The sequence below is a fragment of the Crocodylus porosus genome, unplaced genomic scaffold (assembly GCF_001723895.1).
Source record: "Crocodylus porosus isolate Cpor-Errol unplaced genomic scaffold, CroPor_comp1, whole genome shotgun sequence".
Lineage (NCBI taxonomy): Eukaryota > Metazoa > Chordata > Crocodylia > Crocodylidae > Crocodylus > Crocodylus porosus.
Genome location: NW_017728886.1, coordinates 210588511 through 210605032, shown reverse-complemented (window position 1 = coordinate 210605032; position 16522 = coordinate 210588511). Strand labels below are relative to the sequence as shown.

Genomic DNA, 16522 nt, shown 5'->3' with positions numbered 1-16522 from the left:
ATACTTTATGTAAAAGGCTGATATATGCTTTCAACCTTGTCTCTCTCTTGACTTTTTTTTTTTTTTGTCTCCCTCCCCTGGCCCTGCTTGGAACCATTTATGATTCATGTAATACTTTTCATCCAAATGAATTCTGGTGTACTTGAAGCCAATATGAACATCAGGAAGGAAATGCAGCCACCTCTGAAAATAAAATGAAGCATAATTTAGGCTGAATGTAATAGCAGATTTACAATTTAGTCAGAACAGAGGTGGAGGAAGGGAGGGGGGATGCCAAAGCATTTTCAGTGGTTTGAAGTGGCAAACATCTTTGTGAACTGACCAACACTAGCAGTCCTACATAGTACAGGAGCAAGCACTGTAGTCTCTTTTAGAAAATTTAAACATCTAGGAAAAATAGGATATGACAGTGTATTTTTTTCCCTACATAGTTTCTTTCAGCACTTTGCAAAACTTTCTAGCATTGAAACCTTATTAAATAGAATGTATGTACAACTGCATGACAGAAACTAAGAATTTGAACCACAACTTTGAAAAATGTAAGTTATCTTTACAGTGTATAATAAATTGCTACTTGGAAATATAACACAATATCAATTCGAATCCTTCGGGAAGAACCTGGTTCCAACTTCTGTGACATGGTAAAAATGGCTATATAAAATGTAAGTGTAATAAGAGCTTGTATAAAAATGCCTTATAGTTTAGCATATGAAGGAAGTACCTCTAAGTTACCTTATCAGTCTGTAGTTGCACAAATCTAAGTTGTCATAGTGTAAAATGATCATGAGCTGAAACTTCTTCAGGCAGACTACAGTTATTTTTATTGCAAATGCAATTAAAATTTTCAGATTTTTAAGTGCTGTGCTATGTTTTAGCCAAATCCATCATTTTTATTTACTAATTGGACAAACATATACTAATCTATGCAGCTGTTTATTACAGTATTTGATTCATAACTGAGCATCACTGTAACCAAGGCCTCTGGAATGATGGGATTTGTTCCCCAATCCCAACAAGTGTACCACCCTGTTGGAATTAGGGATCAGATTTCAGTCACACGGTTACTATTTGCCAGTGCAGGGGGAATTCAAGATCATAATAAGCCCCAGGACCACACTGGGTAAGGTCCTGGGGCTGACAGTGAGCTGATTATGGGCCCTGACCCAGACTGCAGCATTCAGCTGGGGCCCACAATCAGCACATTAGCCTTGTTAAAATTAAATAAACCATAAATTGTTGATATTGTGCGTGGAACACTTGTATGGGTCATTTGTCATTATATAGGGCCTTAAATCAGGTGCACATATACTACCCTTTCCATTTATGCCACAATGAATGTGTTATTTGTGACAAAAATGTAAAGTGTAGGGGCCCAAGTTAAAAAATAACATTTTTGGCTCTGACTGGCCTAATGCTGAACCCTTTAGCACTGCTCAGGAACTAAAATAGCAACCTCTTAGCATTTGAAGTCAAAGTTCTACATCCTTCTTTCAGTGTTGGTAAGTAAATGAAAGTTTGCTATCTGTAGCACTACCTAGATTTTACAAGAGCAAAGTTTTGTTGTCAAGTCCAACAAAATGGAGAATCATAAGAAGTAGAATAAGTAAGCTGTAAAAAATAAATAAGGCTAATTCCCACAGAAAATGATTAGCTAGCTTCTAGCCTAAATTCCAAAGAATACAGTTTGAGATGAGGAAACATGCATTAAAGCATGTTTTGACTTGAGAACTGGATGTAGTCCATCAGTTTTATGGACAAATTTCTGTTTGATATTTTTCACTTTTTTTGTTTAAAAATTAATCACTTACCCAAGTCAGTTACCTTGTATCGTAAACAGAGTGTAATTACTTTGACAGCCAGGAGCTGTAACTCAGTTCATGTATTTCTGTTGCATAACCGCATTTAATTTGGTATTTATTTTGCTTAGAAAATAAATTACATATACAAAACTCTAGGTACCTTTTTATATATAGCTTAAGAAATGCCAATACAGTTTGACAACAGGACTTTTCTTAATTACATAGTTTTATCAAGTGTAGTATTTGGTTAACAATTTTATAATTTTTTATTGAGAATTGCATATGAAATTCTTATTTTAAGAAATCTTTTTCCTTCTAAAAAGTCCTTATTTTTTAAAGAGTTTTTCATGTATATTAGACTTTTAACATAGTATATTTAGTATATAAAAGATCCACAGAGTCTAAAAGAGATGCAGATTTCTACAAGATCAGGGACTGAGTCCCAATTTCTGGTGGAATATGATTTCAACTTTGTACAAAATTACTGACAAAGGGTCTTCTTAAAATGCTTTTTAGTCTTGCAGTGTGGCTACTGAGCTATTTGGTGATGCTTTAATATCCCACCAATACTGCTGATGCTATTTGGCAACTCACTACGAAAGTTTATGCTATGTTCAAGACACAGGAAGACAGCAGTATTTTCCTGTGCACTGAATGAAAAATGAAGGTACGTTTTGTATTCTGATTTTAATTTTAATATTTTCTGATTTGGGTATACTTTTTAGAGTAAGTTTTTACTCATCAACATTAAGATTGTATTGTATTCTAGTAGTACATGCTTGAACAATACGCTATAATAAATTAATGTGCTGTCCGTAATAAAATTCAAATTTGGATTGTTTTTATAAATCAGCATAATATCCAGCCAGTGTTTCATATTTTAAATAGCCACAGCATTGCACAAAAGAATAATAAACTAAAGTACAGTGCTGCCTCTTTTGAAAATAAACATAACAGAGGAAGATCGTGGAACTGAAATGGTTCTGAGTGTGAGTGTTTTGGTATTTGAAGGCTGTGGTACAGAAGTGGAGGGTTCCAGATGGCTGGTGTGTGAATGATGTGGTACAGATGTAGGTATCGTGGATGCATAGGAATTAATTTTGTGTTGCTGATGTCTGTGCTGCATCTGAAAGTTGTATACATTGAACTAAAAATGCACTGTTTAGCTTTCAAAGTTCCTATATTCCTGGATTATTTTAAAATGTGTTAATGGCAAAGGCAGCATTTATGAACAGTGTATGATTTACATAAAGGAGCAGTGCTGCTGTGTTAGTTCTCAGGTTTCATATACTTGGCAAAATTTTAAGTAAGGAGAATTTAGTTTTCTCAAATCCCATAGTAGTTATTGTATCATGTAATTAGTATATTTGCCCTTCACTAATTTATAAAATATTTTAAATTACCAGTAGCAGTATTTATTTTTTGTGTACAAAAAATGTACAAACAGTATTTAGAAAAAATGTAAAAGGTTTGATTTATTTATCCAAAATATTACAGCCAGATTTTGAAAAGAATTCTGCACTCAGCAGCTGCCATTTAGGTACCTTATCTAAGCAGCCAGATTTTCATAAGACCTGAACTCCACTTAATGTCTGTGTGTGTTGAGAATCTGATCACATGTTTAAGGTGTCAGGGTTGTTTTGATAAATCAGGCTCCAATTGCGTGTACTAAGCACAGATGAAAAACTAGTCCATGTACGTTTTCAGTGTCTCAGCAACAGACAACGTTCTGCATTTGCATTAGCTTCTTATTCAGTCAGTTTGTTTTATCTTTTGTCTGAGTTAAATCTGTTCATGCCAGTAACATCACTGAAGATTGAAGTTTGTGGGTATTTTTCGTTGGAAGCATAGAATAAAATTTATTAAATACATCTTTGTAAAAATAAGTCAAAATATTTTTGACTTAACAGAGATACTTCCCACTTAGGGAACCTGAAGACTCCTAAAGGATCTGTTGGATTAACTATGTTGATGTGTTACCCAAATTAAAAACATAAACTTAGAAATATATATGTGATAAATTATTAGCAAATATTCTTTTTTCTTTCCCTCCTCCTTTGGCAAAGTTTATGTAATTTATTTATTTTAGATTACCCCATGTCTTAAAGTCAGTTTGACACATTTCTTACTAATACAGAAGTATGTGATTTGTATTGCTCTGGTACATAAAATTCCAGTCAGAATTGGGGCCCCCTCTTAGTAACATCTAGCAAAACACAACATTTGATTTGTTTATCAAGTAAATGTATGTTGCAAAACCAGTGTGACAAGCTATATGATTTTAAGGGCACAAATGCTTAAGAAAAGGAAATGGCTAAAATGTGGTGTGATAGCATACATGATTAATTGCCTGCATGTAGGAGCTTTTTGTGCCAAGACTTACAGAACAACTGACATCAGGGAGTCTCCAGTTAGTTAATCAATGTTCATATTTATTTTGGAATTAAAAACTTTATAGGGGCTTAAAGTATATTGTTCCTTAAGGGCAGGGTGTTTTGGTTTTTTTTCCATGAACCACAGTTGTACGTTCAGAACCTAGGAGTCATATCCATGAGGAAACGCATAGTTTACAAGAGTTAGATTTGAACCTCACATGAAACTCTCATGGTATGAAAAATTTACTGTGACATTTGGTTTGTTTTTTGTTATGAAAAATTACTTTGCACAAGCCTTTCTGAAAACAGGAGTGTTCTGGGAAGCAGCATGGTCCATTGGCTAGGTCATGGGACTGTCTCAGGAGACCTGGGTTCCATTCCTGACTCTTCCACAAACCATGCGTGACCTTCATTAAAACAATTCTGTACCTGTTTTTGTAACTGTTTTCCTATTTGTAAAATTATGAAAATGAGTATTCGTTATCGAAAATTAAAAAGAAAAATACCAAGCAGAATAGTTTACTATTACAAGGTAACTCCAACTTCTCAGTTTGTCAGAAAATGCAGAACTGAACAACAAGCCAGTAATACTACTAACAAAGAACTTGTACACTTGCCTTAGTTGGTGTTTAGATCATGCTGGACAGAATATGTTTAAACCTTTTAAGAGGATTTTATATATATTATTTTCAGGAACTTTTAATTTTTTACTGAAATACACATTCAACTCCTGTATAATTCATCTATCATTTCCTATGTGAATTGTCTGTTTATTTTAGACTTAGTTATCCTAGGGCTTGTGTATTACTGCAGTGGCATTACTTTATTGAAAATGAAATTAATGTTTGTGTCTGCATCCAAAGATATACACACTTCATCTGATAAATCACCTGTATCTGGAATGAAGTGCATATTTTATTTTATTGTTTTGTGAAGACAGTATTTCAAATGGTAGTTGCATGAAAACTGAGGAAACTAGGTAGTTACATGCTATTTAAATAGCACCTGTGATTCAAAAGTGCAACAAATAATTGCATAATGACATACAAGATACCAGTATAGATGCCAGCCACTTGAGCACCTCAATATAACCTGCAGGTTACAATGGACAATAAGCTGAATATAAGCCAACAATGTGCCCTTGTTGCAAAGAAGGTTAATGGCCTACTGGGCTACATTGGTAGGAGCATTGCCAGCAAATTAAGGGAAATGATTCTTCCCCTATATTCAACACTGGTGAGGCCACATCTGGAGTACTGTCTAGTTTTGGGGGGCGCACTACAGAAAGGATGCGGACAAATTAAGGGAGAGTCCAGCAGAGGGCAATGAAAATGGTTAAGGGGTTGGAACACAGGACTTCTGAGGAAACTGAGCTTATTTAGTCCAGTGAAGAAAAGACTGAGAGGAGATTTAATAGCAGCCTTCAACTACCTGAAGAGTGGTTCCAAAGAGGATGGAGCTAGACTGTTCCCCATGGTGACAGATGACAGAACAAGGAGCTATAGTCTCAAGTTGCAGCAAGGGAAGTTTAGGTTAGATATTAGGAAAAAACTCTCACTAAGAATAGTAGTCTCAGGGTGAGATTTGATAAGTGTCTTCAAATTATATAGAGAGGATGGAGATATTCTATTATCTGTGGCTGCAGGGGACAGGACTAGGAACAATGGCTTTGTGATGCAATAAAGGACAATTTAGGTTAAATATTAGAAAGAACTTTCTGACTGTGGGTGGTCAAGTGTTGGAATAGGCTACCTAAAAACACCGGAATCTCCATCCCTGGAAAAAAAATTTTAAGAGCTGGTTAGACCAATGGCAGCCAACCTTCCAGCCCTTTGAGCTGGATGAGGAGTATGGGGTTGGCCCATGGGCCTGGTCCCACACATTACAATTCAGTCACATGCCAGCCCGATAGCATGCAGAGGTATATTATCCAACTCATGGATCTCCACTTGGGTCTGGAAACTTGGCAGTATCAGAGCATCAGTAATTAACACCGCCACAACTCCCCTGCCACCGAGTATCCAGACACTTGGGGAACCCCACAGACTGGATGATAGAGATCTACAGGCCAGGGGTTGAGCACCCTTGGGTTAAACAGTCATTTGGCTGGGATGGCTTAGTCAAGAAGAATTCTGCCTTAACAGGGAGCTGAACTGGATGACCTTGTGAGGGCCCTACTAACCCTATTTTCCTATGATCCTATGAAATTAGAGCTATTTCTGTTCATGTTCACTATAGTTAAGGTTGCAAGATATCTAATCTTGTTTTTACTTCTTCTAAGGCAACATTTTCCAAAGTTGGTCTCCACCTGGAAGAAAAATTGTGCTTTTAATTTGAGAGTTTCAGAGCACTTCTAGTACTTTCCCTTTTGACCTCCCTTTTGACCTCTCCTCATCTTTCTCATACATAAAGCATACATACTCCTTGCCCTAAGGGCCTTAATTTTTCAGTATGTAATGCATGAATAAACTGCTGCTCTCATGCAAAGCATGCCTGAACTCTAAGGTGCTCCATGTGGAAAACACAACTCACTCTCAAGCAATCAATTGCAGAATCAAAACCTTATTATGTTAAAATATTTTTGGAATATACACATCTAGTTCTGATGGTACAGACGGGGACAAGGCTAAGAAGCTAAAACACTGTTTTATCATGTGAGGCTATAGCTTGTCTGCACATAGGTTTATTTCAGAATAGCTATCCCAAATAAAGCCTTTTATCCTGGGATCTTACAGAAGTACAAGCCCATTGTCCCACTTTCTGAGCAGTCATAGGTAGAGAAGGCATTGCCCACCCCATCTTTGTGCCCATTTTGATGCAAATCAAAGTCTGACTGGTGCTTAGCTGTGATTGTGGGAGGCAAGGTATTTACATACCTGTAAGCTAAACTATCAAATAGATTAGCTGTTTAACCTCAGCCAACACCAAGCCAAAACCAAGACCACCCCGACCTCAATCAGTAAGCTCCAGTACACCAATGATGATGTGCAGTCATTCAGAAGCAGACCTTTAGACAATCATTGATGTTTTAACAAGGCATGCATGAAAATAGGACTGGTAGTTAACATCCAGGTTCTCCATCAAGTACTTAATAAGCTACTTAATAAGCAGTCTGTAGCTCCAGTCATTCAGATCTACAGTGAAACTCTGGAGAACGTTGAGTATTTCCTGTACCTCGGAAGCCATCTCTCGCAGAAGGCTGACATTGAAGAAATTCAACATCACCTGAAAAGATCTGATCTGAAACCAAGCTCATGGTTTATCAAGCAATCGTGATCCACACCTCACTTGTATGGAGCTGAGACATGGACAATGTACAGCAGACTCAAGTCACTGGAGAAGAACCATCAATGCTGCCTGCAGAAGATCTTTGGAATCCAGTGGAAGACAGATGCACCAACATTACCATCCTCTTGCAAGCAAATACCACAAGCATTAAAGTGATAATCATCCAATACCAACTTTGCTGGGACAGCCACATCTGAATGTCTGACTCCAGACTCCTGAAGCAAGTTTTATTCTCTCAGCTCAGTCAAGGCATACAATCAAGAGGAGGGCAGAGAAAGTGCTTCAAGGACATCCTCAAGGCCAACTTGAGGGGGTGAGGGGGGGAAGCAACACTGACATCAACTTGTGAGAGACTATTGCTCAGAACTGCCTCAAATGGAGGAAGAGCCTGCTACAAGGATCTCAGTCTCTTTTTAACTTTACTACAAGAATAACAACAACAGGAAACGGAATAGCGGGAGCAGCAGAAACAGCATATCATAGTCCAAATCAGGAATCCAGAGGCAGCACAGAAAAACATGCCCAAATTGCAACAGAGACTGTTGATCCTGGATCAGCCTCCTTGGCCACCTTCAGAGCCATAGGTAAAGCAATCCTGGAGACAATCATCTCAACTCTGAGGGATTGCCAGTGACGACTTCACAAGAACCTTTTACAACTAGACAATAGGATTTCTTCCACAACAAAGCCCATATCTGTTTTTACCCTAAAATATATAAAAATATTTAAAAAGTTGTAATTGGGTATTAGTGAAAAAATTAACTTGGCGCACATTTGTTTTATTAACTTGATTTTAAAATGCAACTCTAAGGCTGATTCTGTCTTTCAGAGATGTCTTGCTGGCCAGGAGAAGTGGAAGTGTGGTCAAGAAAGATTTTACATGTATTTTAAAAATCATTTTTCAAAAACGTTAACCATATTTCTCCATTTTACTTTACTCACAATTTACAGGCTTTGCTTTGCTTCCATTTCAGTTGGTGTGTTTGCTAATAAACTGTCTAAGAAAATACTTAGTATGTTAGCTATGTGATGTGTTTAGTAGAGGTTGTATTAGAACTTGTTTGTTCCACTCAGAAATAAAACTGTGCAAAATGTATCTTCATGCTGCAGGAGGGATATATTTCTTACAAGAGGTTCTTCAAGGGATTCAGTGTACTTGGAAAATGAATGTTGGTTAAAGAGTTCCAGGCTTGATCTTGTAAGAAATATGGCCCTCTTTTAAAACACTATTTCTAAATGTTTTCTTCAAGACCAGTACTGTACTTAGCCAAATTTCTGCCATACTGAACAGTACACAGATGATTGTGCCACTACACTGGAATCGTATTTCAAATCTTAATGAATAAATATTTTCTCTTAAGTCTCTTGTTGCTTTTGTATATTAACACAAATTGGTAACAGACAGCTTTAGACACCTGCAGTCATGAGGGGGAAAGTAAAGTTCAAAATGAATTTTCATAATTTTTTTTGTAAAGAAAAGATGCAATTGAAGCCCACTGTTTCGATTCCACACTAAACTGTAGCAAATAAGTTTACTGTGTGGTAGTTCCTGTCATCTGAGTGGGGGAGATGGAAGGGATTTCAGATTCAGTAGATGGGAATTCACATTCATTGCTGCCAGACACTGTTTAAAAGAGAAATTAAGTCCTACTCCCACTGAAAGTTACAAGTTTTGTCATTTATTTAAATGGAGAGAAGATTTGGACAGCCCTTAAAAAAATTAAGGTAACTTGTCAGAACTTTTAAAACTTTAAATTTAAGAGAAAGTTTACAGTTGGAAAATCCCGCACCCAAAGAAAGAAAAAGATTTTTTTTCTTTAATAGGACATGTTCAGTGACACGTTTTAGGTCTCATTCCAGCAAAAACACAAAACTGTAGTCCTTTTTATTTCAGTGGGGCTAGTTACATGATTGAAGTGCTTGGCTGACCATTTTTGTGAAGAAACTGAGGGTGTTTGACTCTCAGTGAATAGTCCGGTAAAGAAAGTGACATTCAAGAAAAACACCTTTCGGGACAAACACTTTATCTGGACAAACACAGAGCTGAATGTACTAAGATTTCACTTGTTCAAGGAATTTCCCAGAGAGCATAACTAATGCTGATAATTTGACATTTAGCCGGCCATGGGCATAATGTAATTCGAGTAGGCCCTAGGCAAACAAACTTGTGGGCCCCAGCTGAAGATGAAATTTCTCTGTTACTTTTCTTAATAACTGTAATATGTAAAATAAGCACAACTGAGCCCCTTCTTCACTTACGTCTCTAGGCATGTGCTTAGTTTACTTATGTGTTAATCTGGCCCCAATCACCTTATCTTGGGGCCTTTTGCACACAAAGTACTAAGCTTCCTCCCATCCTATTTTACATATGGAGAAAACAGCATGAAATCTTTACAGAAGAAATAAATGAGTGACCTGGGCACCTATTCTGTCAGTCCAAATTGAGACAACATTTAACCCAAATCATGGCCTGGAACAGAAAGGTTCACCGAAAACTACACCATCCTCAAACCGTGTGAAGACACAGTTTGAATGCTGCAACCAGTTGTGTTATGAACCTGTATTCTTTGTGCTGAAGGGGACTTGGTCTTCCCCTCCCCCGAAGCTGTGTCCTGCTGAACGGCTCCGAAGCCCTTGCTCCTGCTAGGGTCCTGGGTACTGCGTTCCTCTCAAGCCTGCTCCTGTCCCTCTCCGGAGCCGCGTCTGGAAAGTGATGGCCACACACCAGCCGCTGCCTGCACGTGACTGCTGTGAGGTCTGTAACTGCAACCCGGACCGGGTCTCGCCAACTCCGGGCTGGAAGCAAAGCGCGCCCGTGGCGCTCCGCTGCGACCGGGAAACCCAGCGCGGGCTCCAGTACAGGCCGAGGCGCTTCTGGGCAGACGCCGGGTCTCGCCTCGCGGCTTCCAGCTGAAGCAGCGGGCCGCGCCACCACCAAGGCTCCCAGCTGCGCATGCGCAGGAATCTCGCCGTCCCCCAGCAGCCTTTGCGCCCAGCGTTCTGTTGCCCTGGCAACCGGTCGGGCTCAGCGGTGGCGCTCGCGCTGTGTCAGTGGCTCTCGCAGGGGCCCCGGAGCCAGCGCAGGGAGGGGAGGGAGGTGAGGCGAGGTAAGGACGGGGCGGCCTGCGGGATCGTTCCTCTGAGGAGCTGCCGCCTTCTGCCGTCACAACAGGCTATAACGTCATCGCCGTGACGTCAGCGGCGTGGGGAGAAGCTTGGGTGAGGGTCCTGTCTCCAGACGCAGGACGGGGCGGGGTGCAGCTGGCGACTGCTGTGAGCGGAGAGGAGGAGTGTGCAGGGGCAGGAGAGAGGTGCAGCCTTGCCTTGGGCGCCCGAGGAGGCTTTCTTCAGGTCCCTGTTTTCTTGTGACTTGTCCCAAGAAATTAGATGCTGCGTCTCCAGTGGCCTTCCTGCTTTGGGGGGTTATAGTTTTTCCTGGTGGCCCTGCGTCTGTGGTTTCCCTCGGCATAGAAAGTGACTTGCAAGAAAAGCACCTTTCTGGACAAACATTTTATCCCTAGGGACCAACGTGCTAAGATTTAACTTCAAGGCCTTTTTCAGGGAGCATGACTGTAACGCTGATAATTTGACACAAGGGCAGAGGGGGTGTTGTGGGGAGTACAGAGCTGGTGACATCTAGAGCAGGGGACTCAGCCCCTGGCCTGAAGGCCAGGTGTGGCCTCTGGGGCCTTGGCTTGGGAAATCTGGTGGTGGGGAATCAGTAGGCACCTCTTCTTTGCTACTACATTTCCAGATGTGTGGGCAGCCCTGGGCCCTGAACACTGGATCAGGAGCCTGATTCTGGTGTGCTGGGCCAGGTGGGGGTAACAACAGACTCCCAAGGCTAATTTTGGGGGGGGGGGGCAGAAAGGGAAGACTGCTGGGTCCCCAGGACTCAATCCAGCTCATGGACTGCCCCCATACAACTCATCTGGTCTGCAGAGCCAAAAGGTTTAGTACCACTGATTTTGAGGGAACTATCCCCTATCCCTGGCATCCATTTTTATTGCTTTAGAGAGGCCAGAGAAGACATCTCCAACTGTTCTGTTCAACAGCTGTAATAGAACTACCATCCATGAATTCACCTAGTCCCTTTTTTTTAAACCTGGCTATGCTGTCTGGCTGTACTACCTGTGGTGGCAAAACATTTCTCAAGTTCACTATGCATTGCATAAACAAGTACATTCTCTTGTTAGTTTTAAACCTATCTCTTAATTTTAGCAGGTGCCCCCTAGTTCTAATATGCTGGGACTTGGTGAACAACAGTTGTTCCCTATTCATTTGGTTCACACCCTTCATGATTTTGTGAACCTTTATCATATCTCCCCTCAGCCTTCTTAGACTTCCCGACTATACGGTTGGTTCAATATTTTGGGTTAAATTTAATCCAAATTAAATTGTCTCCTTCAATATCTCTAAAAGGTACCACAAAAACCACCCTTGTCTCCCTTGTCCTCCATTTTGGGCTTATTTTTATTTTTGCAGTGACAGAGATAACTATTCTATATGGGAATCTTTCCCCCCTTCCCCTCCCCCCCCAAAGTAGCAGGTTATGAGAGTCTCAAGCATATTAAAACAACAAAGAAAATGTGATGTGCCATTTATTTTCTGGAAAATGTTTTAAGTAATGTCAAAATCTAAAAGGGGGGTGTGATTTATAAATGCAAAAGCTTCTGTTTATTCATAACTGTCTTGGCATAAACAAAAAATAAAAGGAATTGCAAGGGGAAGTTGACTCAGATCTTGGTAATTGTTTTTAACTTTTCCAGAGCTTCTGTGTGCAGATAATGAAACCTTGTTTATTTTGAAGGAGTTTTATAAAAGTCACTGTACAAGAACATTTTAAATTCTTAATGATACCAAAGCAGCTGCCTGTGAAAATTTGGTTTGTTACAGAATTATGGTTCGACTCACAGTGGACTTAATTGCTAAAAGCATCAATCACAAGAACCACAAAGAAGAGTCTTTCTCCCAGTACCTGAGGAAAGCAACTCACCTGAATGTATCCAATAAAAATATAGATGCAATTGTAAGAACTTTTCATATGAATCATGAAAATACAGCTTTTAGTATTTTAAAACTGTTCTTACCCTGTTTTTAGCATGTTTTGTTGTTATTATGAAGTGTTCACTGAGAACGGGGAGGGAAAAATTGACCTGTATCTTAAACCTGTTTAGAAAACACATACTGCATACACTACTGAACCTCTTTAAAATATTGAAACGGTGGGAGAGCCAACTTGTATTTGGCATCCTGTAAAATAGACTTTTAATTTACAGATATGTGGAATATACAAAATAAGATTATAGCAAAGGCTTGTACTTGTAATTCTTCCATATATTTACATACCTTGAATTTCATAATTCCCTTTCATTAACAAGAGGGCTTCAACATTGACCTGATCCATGCATGAGTTTTGCTTTTATTTTTAAATACAGAAAGTCAGTAGGAGTTTAGAAGTATGGAAATATAACCTATACCATTATCTGGAACAATGGAAAGATGTGTTGATGTGCCAATTAATGTTGCTGTTAATAATAAAAAATAAAACTGTATACATGCAATTATTTTATTTATTATTTATTTTCCTCTTTTGGCTTGATATTTGCTCTCACTCTCACAGCAATCCTGGGGGCAGAGTATTATCCTTGTCGGGCTCTCAGCTATGGAACTACTTTTACATTTAAAAAGTGACATATATATTCAAGTGAGCCTTCTGTATGTCATGGAAATTGTTCCAGTAACTATGATAGTAAAATCACCTGAATGGATGCTGAGAGAGCAATGAAAAATTATAACTCTTTGTGTTTATAAATAATTGTAGAAGTTAGTGGAGTAGGACTTTGAGGCTTTTGATAATGTAATGCTAGCACTCGACAGCTTTGATCATGCTCTACCCATACCAAAATCCAACCATGTTGTTCTTAAATAGTTTAGATTATAAAAGCACAACTTGTTTATATTGTGGCCTAATCCAGGTCAGGAATATCAGTTTGCTATTGCAATACAAGCATTTAAATATGCTTTAATGAAACAGTTATTAAGGAAGGGAGAAAAATCATGAACCTGCAGCTCAGATTTTTCATGATATATAGCAGATACATTACTACTGCTATGTATTTTAAGAATATTTGCTATTACTAATGATAGCAGATATTCTTAAAATACAGCACTAATTTAATTATTGAACAGCTTTATTTTTTCCTCTGTTGGGAATCTTACAGAGGAGTTAACTCATAGCAGAATCTTTTCAAATTCCCTCTGTTTTGGAGAAAGAGAAGGAATGGGGTATAGGTCATGTGAAGGTAATGATGCAGACAGATTTGGATCAGTCCTGTGGGTACCCAAAATGTACAGATTAGAATGTTTGTTAGTGAGTTAAATTGCCTCCTTCAGTTTTTAACATAACATGCAGCACTTTAAAGAATGCAACCTGAGTCCAGTCTGTTGCCTTTGAACTTTGTAATTGATTTAATTAGGACTAAGGGTAGGCCTGATGAGCACAAAATACTGAACATGTGTTGAAATTGCTAGATCCTGAGTAGCTAAGTACAAGGATTTCAGGAATTTCTTTTAAAAACACCTAGCAAAAACATTATTTTCAATAGCGAAAACATTAAGACTTAGAGCCAGATTGTGTAGGCAAGTTTGGTATTCTCAGGTGACAGTGATACCCAATGCAGGTGCAGGTATCTGTCCAGATAGATTCAGTGGCAGGATTGGATATTTATATATTATGATACTTAAAAATACTTCAAGTATGCTCATGAAATTTCTATATGTCAATTTGCTTGAAAATACTGTAAAAGAAAACTTCAGATTTTGGTGTAATCTGACTAAAGTACACTAAAATACATAGAAATGTAATTTTTGTATAATCCATCATTTTTATGTTTTAATTCCCATGAAATTGTTTTCTCTAATGTTATTGAGATGTTAAAGTGGACTGCAGTTTCCTTCAGGCAGATTTTTTTTAATTTAAAGTGTTTGTCAAATATGAAAATTTACAGTTAAATCATAAGGCAGAACTGAACCTAAAGCAAAAGTATTCACCAGATTTCAGGAGCTGATGATTAAGGAGCTGTATTTAGTATTCCTTGTTTTCTTTTTTTCCTTTCAGGGTGATCTCTCTTTATGTAAAAATCTTAATGTCCTGTATTTGTATGACAACCAAATTAGGCGAATACATAATTTGGACTTTGCTTCAAATCTAAAACATCTATATCTGCAGAACAACTGTATTTCACGTGTAGAGAACCTCATATCACTGAAAAAACTTGAGAAATTGTAAGTGAGAATTATTTTATTTTTAAGAATAGGAAATAATTTAGACATGTTAATATTTAATAATCATTAAGTTCTTTTTCTCATCATGATGCTAAATTTGTTGCTCAAATCACAAATGCACTTGTAGTTTTATATTTCCATTCAAGCCTTTTGTGATCTTGTGTACCATTATGTGATGGGTATTAGAGTAAGTTTAACATGATAATCCTCTAAAAACAGTCCTTTGTCTGGACACTATAATATTATTACCTATAGAATAACAGAATGTGTAAAATGGACTTATATCTATTAGTCTGTAAATAGTGTAGTCTCACGCAAGGCTATTTATGTACATTTGCTGTGTTTTAACTTATTAACTAGTATGGTTTGGTAGTGCTGTAAAGAATTTATTCTTGTTTTGAGAACTGAGAGTAGATTGGCATTGTGTTTTACCCTCAAATTGTGTCAAATTAAGTCCCATTTATGTTGTTTGCTACAGGTATCTGGGGGGCAATTGCATCACTCTAATAGAGGGCTTGGATAAGCTAGAAGAATTGAGAGAACTGCATGTTGAAAGCCAGCAGCTATCCCTTGGAGAAAAGCTCTTATTTGATCCAAGAACCCTTCATTCCCTTGCAGTAAGCACCTATTTGAGTTTTCTGACAGGTAGCTGACAGGAGACTTGTATTAAAATTGTGAAGGGATTTAGCGTGGAAGGTTTGATACTTTCTGAATTTCCTTTTTGTCATTTATAAGGGCTCCATTGTAGTGCTGAACTGGAGTATTTCATTTTCTCATATACCTGTAGAGGTGGTTTGCCTCATGTAGTAGGTACAGTCTCCGAGTAAAAAAAAAAGTCAGTAAGTTGAAAAAGGGTGAATCAGGAAACTTAATGTGGAGAAATCAATCATTCATGTCTCATCGTGAACTTGCAAACTTTTCTAAGAGTCATACATAGATCTAATAAGACAGCTACCAACTGAGTTTGGGATTATGGAAATAAATCCTTATGAAAGAATGACCAATTTCCTTAGTGTATGAAATCCAGTTAGAATTTCTTGCACATCTGGTACATATGGCTTTGTAGCTTTACCAGTTCCCAAAAAATCATTTATTGTGGTGGTGAGAAACCCCCATGGGCAAGCCCCGGTGTTCCTGATGAGGAAAAAGAGAGCCACCCATGCCCTAGGAAACTCATGGGCAAGAGCTGCACAAGCTGGCATTTTGCCTGCTCTTCAAGCGGCTGCTTCACAGGTGTGGCGGTGGCCAGCTGACTGCAGCAGCTGGCACCACCGCTCCAGGGAGTTTAAAAACCCCACCAGAAGCCGGCAGCAGGGAGGAAGCTAGCTGGGAGTGCACCAGCCAGGCGGAAGCTCCAGGTGCTGGCTGTGGTGGCACAAGAGGCACTGCCCTGCGGCAGAAGAGCAGGAGCAGTGTCTGGCACCAGGCTGGGGATGGGCAGTTCCCAGCCCCTCAATATTAAAGCATTCAAGTGGCGTCCCTCTCAGGGAGGATGCCAGGCGCTCCAGGCTCATCAACATCCCAGCAGCGGGCCAGATTATCAAAGTCAACACCAGACCCCATAGTCAAGGGGCTGACATTGTTGGGGTGAAGATCTGAATACCCAAGTGGGTGGTGAGTGGACAGGGTAGGGGAGACGGAGCCCCAAGGAACACCACAGCACACCTGCAAGTACCCTATATTCAGGTCTATGGGGGAAGAGAACACTACTGAACCCCCTCGTTCTTTACATATACAAACAAGCAACCAACATGGGTTCATCAGTGGCAGGTC

At 39.0% G+C, this 16522-nt stretch overlaps 1 protein-coding gene across 2 annotated transcripts in view; it reads left to right on the top strand.

Moving 5' to 3' along the window:
• The first annotated feature begins 10583 nt into the window (after nucleotides 1-10583).
• The window catches only part of PPP1R42 (protein phosphatase 1 regulatory subunit 42), a 56779-nt gene continuing 50840 nt past the window's right edge, over nucleotides 10584-16522 (top strand). The window contains exons 1-4 of one of the 2 annotated variants that reach the window (XM_019548874.1): nucleotides 10584-10813; nucleotides 12359-12491; nucleotides 14583-14749; nucleotides 15228-15366. In XM_019548874.1, the coding sequence (XP_019404419.1) occupies nucleotides 12363-12491; nucleotides 14583-14749; nucleotides 15228-15366 (435 nt within the window). In that variant the 5' untranslated portion in view covers nucleotides 10584-10813; nucleotides 12359-12362. Of the gene's footprint in view, nucleotides 10814-12231; nucleotides 12492-14582; nucleotides 14750-15227; nucleotides 15367-16522 lie in introns of both variants that reach the window. The other variant, XM_019548866.1, reaches the window with a different exon arrangement.